Source organism: Dreissena polymorpha, chromosome 8 (genome assembly GCF_020536995.1).
Source record: "Dreissena polymorpha isolate Duluth1 chromosome 8, UMN_Dpol_1.0, whole genome shotgun sequence".
Taxonomy (NCBI): domain Eukaryota; kingdom Metazoa; phylum Mollusca; class Bivalvia; order Myida; family Dreissenidae; genus Dreissena; species Dreissena polymorpha.
The window spans coordinates 100,806,242-100,809,517 of NC_068362.1; the positions used below are offsets into that span (position 1 = coordinate 100,806,242).

Here is a 3,276-nt window from a genome sequence, read left to right on the forward strand (position 1 = left end):
GTATTATTTATTTTATAATTTAATGTTTTATATATTCCATGTTCTTCTGACATTTTAATGCAGCTTGTGTCACTTAATTGTCATTTATATTAACAGGGTGATTTTGTCATGCGCTGTTCTGCATAATATATGCAACATGCGAAATCTGCCAATGGATCCTTTGGACATAGGTGCCTTACAAGATCATCCTGAAAATTACAATGGAAATGAAGATGGCCTTCGTTACAGGAATGTAGTAGCAAATACATTTTTTTAGATCATGTTCACGTTATTGAACAAGTCATGTTTTCAGAGCTGTTAATGCAAATAATTTGCATACTAAATACAACTATTTTAGCATGTATGGCATTTTTTTCAAAAATCATAAGACATACACAATGTAGATGAAGTTCATGTGAATCTTTATCTTCAAAACAAAATAAAAGTAATGTTTGATTAAATACAACAACAACATGTATAATATAATTCTATTATTATTTTTACTCCTCGCCCAATAGCGCCAACTGAGCCTCATAGAACCGTATTTGAAGTTCTAGCTTCCTCTTCTTCAGACGCTTAATCTCATGCAGACTGCAGTGACTGCAACTAAATGGATATTTAAAACATGGCATTTTAAATATATATTTTTTATTTCCTTCTCAAAACTAAATTTGATTATTTTGTTGATGGCTTCTTTTTTTGTATAATGAAAAATGGTAAATATGTATAACACTACAGGTTCAATCATTCGAATTTTGCACATGTTTATGTTATCAAGATCCATGTGTAGAATAATTTATTATATTGTTAAATACATGACATACAATTTACATACCATGAATGTGAAGGCTCGTCTCGAGGAGAAATAGCTGAGCTACTAGAGCCATTCTCAGACACTGATGGGGTATATCTGAAATAAGTGTATCATTTCTCAAGCCAGATGTATTTGCCATTACAATATTTGATATTCAAGATATGTTTGTTATATATTAAAATGTAAATAATGCATTATGATAGCGAGCTAGTTTTTATTTTGCAAATTATATGCATATATATATATATATATATATTATCAGATTGCTGTTTATACATGTACATGTAACTATTTATTAAAATTTCTGTTTTTGAATTTGTATGCAAGTTAATTGCAATAATAATATTTTCATAATTCATGTCTCACCTTCTTTTCTGATTTACTGAAACTGGAGTGGACATCGCACCACTAAAATAAGATAATGATAAATTTCTATTATAGACCTATTTAAAATTTGTTTTCCCTTTTAAACCTATATATAACACATTTGTGCATTATTTTCTTGTTTTTATATTGTTATCAATTCAAGCTATATATCATCAATTGTGACATTATTATGTATTTGCATGCTTACCTTGAGGTGCACGTGGTCATGTTGTTTTCAGTATCTTGCTGATCATCATCACTGTAAGCATATTGAAAAAAAAAATTATCAACATAATTTTTGTCAATAATTCAAATGTGTTGTAACATTGTATTTGTTTCTTTATGTATTTGTGATTTGTATATGAATTGTCAAAATATTGTGATTAACATTCATGTTCATTTCTTTACTTTTTGACATGTTTAGATGAGACATACTCTTTAATTATAAATTGAAGTGAAGAGGGTGTCTTAATTGTTCCATTTATTAAGTAACTGCATCACCTGTGGTTATGTATATATGTTGAATGTGTCATTGTCATAATCTATTAATTTTAAATTAATGAATTAAACAAAATAATCAAATGAATTATTTAAAAACAAACGAATTTGTACTGTTATTATTATTGTTTGTATACAATTTGTTATTAACACTTGCATTTATATTAAGCAAATATCAATTATATCCTGTATATTCAAATATAGCAACATTTTAAGGCTAATTTCTATGCCATTCAATTATGGTATGCTATTTTTACAATATGTACATCACTGAAAGAACTTATAGTAAGAGTAAATGTTCTACATTTTGTATGCATTTTAATGTAACTTGATTTTATTTTTACCGCATATGAGTCAATTGCAGCATAGATGTGTCTAGGCTGCTGGGCCCAATGCCCATAACATCCACTCCCTCTTTCCCGATAACGTTCATTACCGCCTCGGTGAGGATGGTACATTTGGAGTTGAAGGGAGGCCTATCTGTTCAAAATACAAGAAGATTTATTTAACGTTGGACATGATAAACACTACATAAGCATAAAGCTTTTCCCGACAAAAAAAAGTACATGGTATACATAACAAAATAAAAGCAGCTGTAAGATGAAAGCGAATGGTTATCATAAAACAAAGACATGCATGGCAAGGCATGGTAAAACAATGACGGATTTAAGACATGATGTTATCACAGTTAATACCGGTACATAATCATAAAACATAGACATGCATGGCAAGACATGGTAAAACAATGACGGATTTAAGACATTATATTATTACAGTTAATACAGATTAAATAGTTAATACAATGGGTTAAGATGACATATAATAAGATAAACTATAAGGGAAGTAACTAGTACTGAGTTAAAACATAAGATGTAAGAAGTATAATGTCCCTTGCATTAGAAGGATATTGCATGTATGTTAAAGAATTGCAGTTAAATGACAGTGTTGGTTTAAATTATAAGTAGAGAGTATAAAGATGTATACTGACTATGAAAAATGAAGAATTATGATGAACGTGCCTACTCAAAACGAAAAGGTAGGAATGCAAAGTATTTTGAGTATTATACAATAGTATGCACTTAACAAAATGTAATACAAAGCAAAAATAAAAAAACTACAAAGTGATAATTTGACAGCTGCACCAACAGGAGAGAACTTTTAATACAGAATGTGATCCTTAGTTTATTCGAAGGAAACAATTGTCTGTGAAACAAAAAAAGTGTACTATAAAAGTGTTCTATAAAAGTGTACTTTAAAAGATGCAATCATATATAACAATCACACACAAAATGAACAACAAAAGTTATGTTTGTGGTAACCATTGTTAAAATTGCCACTTTATCATATGCAACATTGTTTTGACAAACTGTATTAATAGGTAATCATAATGTTAATAAATATAAGTTAATATTCAAGATAATGTTGATGGATATTAATTTGAACATTGCTAAATGATTCTGACAAATTAATATGGTCCTTGCAAGTTGTAAAGTTGAATGTTATACTTTGTCTTATAATGTTGTATCAGATCAACTATATAACAAATACATCAACTTTCACACCAATAAATAAAGATGTTATTTTTTTACTTGAGGAAAGGGCTTTCCAATTTGGGTGAG

General features: G+C 28.6%; 1 protein-coding gene across 1 annotated transcript; it reads right to left on the reverse strand.

Moving 5' to 3' along the window:
* Positions 1–479: 479 nt before the first annotated feature.
* Positions 480–2,129, reverse strand: LOC127840767 (uncharacterized). The gene is made up of 5 exons (XM_052369181.1): positions 2,002–2,129; positions 1,368–1,418; positions 1,160–1,201; positions 815–889; positions 480–585 (listed from the first exon to the last, which is right to left on the reverse strand). Exons 1-5 carry the CDS (start codon positions 2,088–2,090, stop codon positions 480–482), a joined length of 363 nt encoding a protein of 120 aa, XP_052225141.1. The 5' UTR covers positions 2,091–2,129.
* Positions 2,130–3,276: the final 1,147 nt, after the last annotated feature.

Bases quoted from the DNA above. Each gene is read 5' to 3' on its own strand.
- LOC127840767 (XM_052369181.1), bottom strand. From the start codon at position 2,090: ATGAACGTTATCGGGAAAGAGGGAGTGGATGTTATGGGCATTGGGCCC. The intron at 1,419-2,001 runs GTAAAAATAAAA...ATATGCTTACAG, and splicing joins CTGCAATTGACTCATATGCG to TGATGATGATCAGCAAGATA. The intron at 1,202-1,367 runs GTAAGCATGCAA...ATCTTATTTTAG, and splicing joins ATGACCACGTGCACCTCAAG to TGGTGCGATGTCCACTCCAG.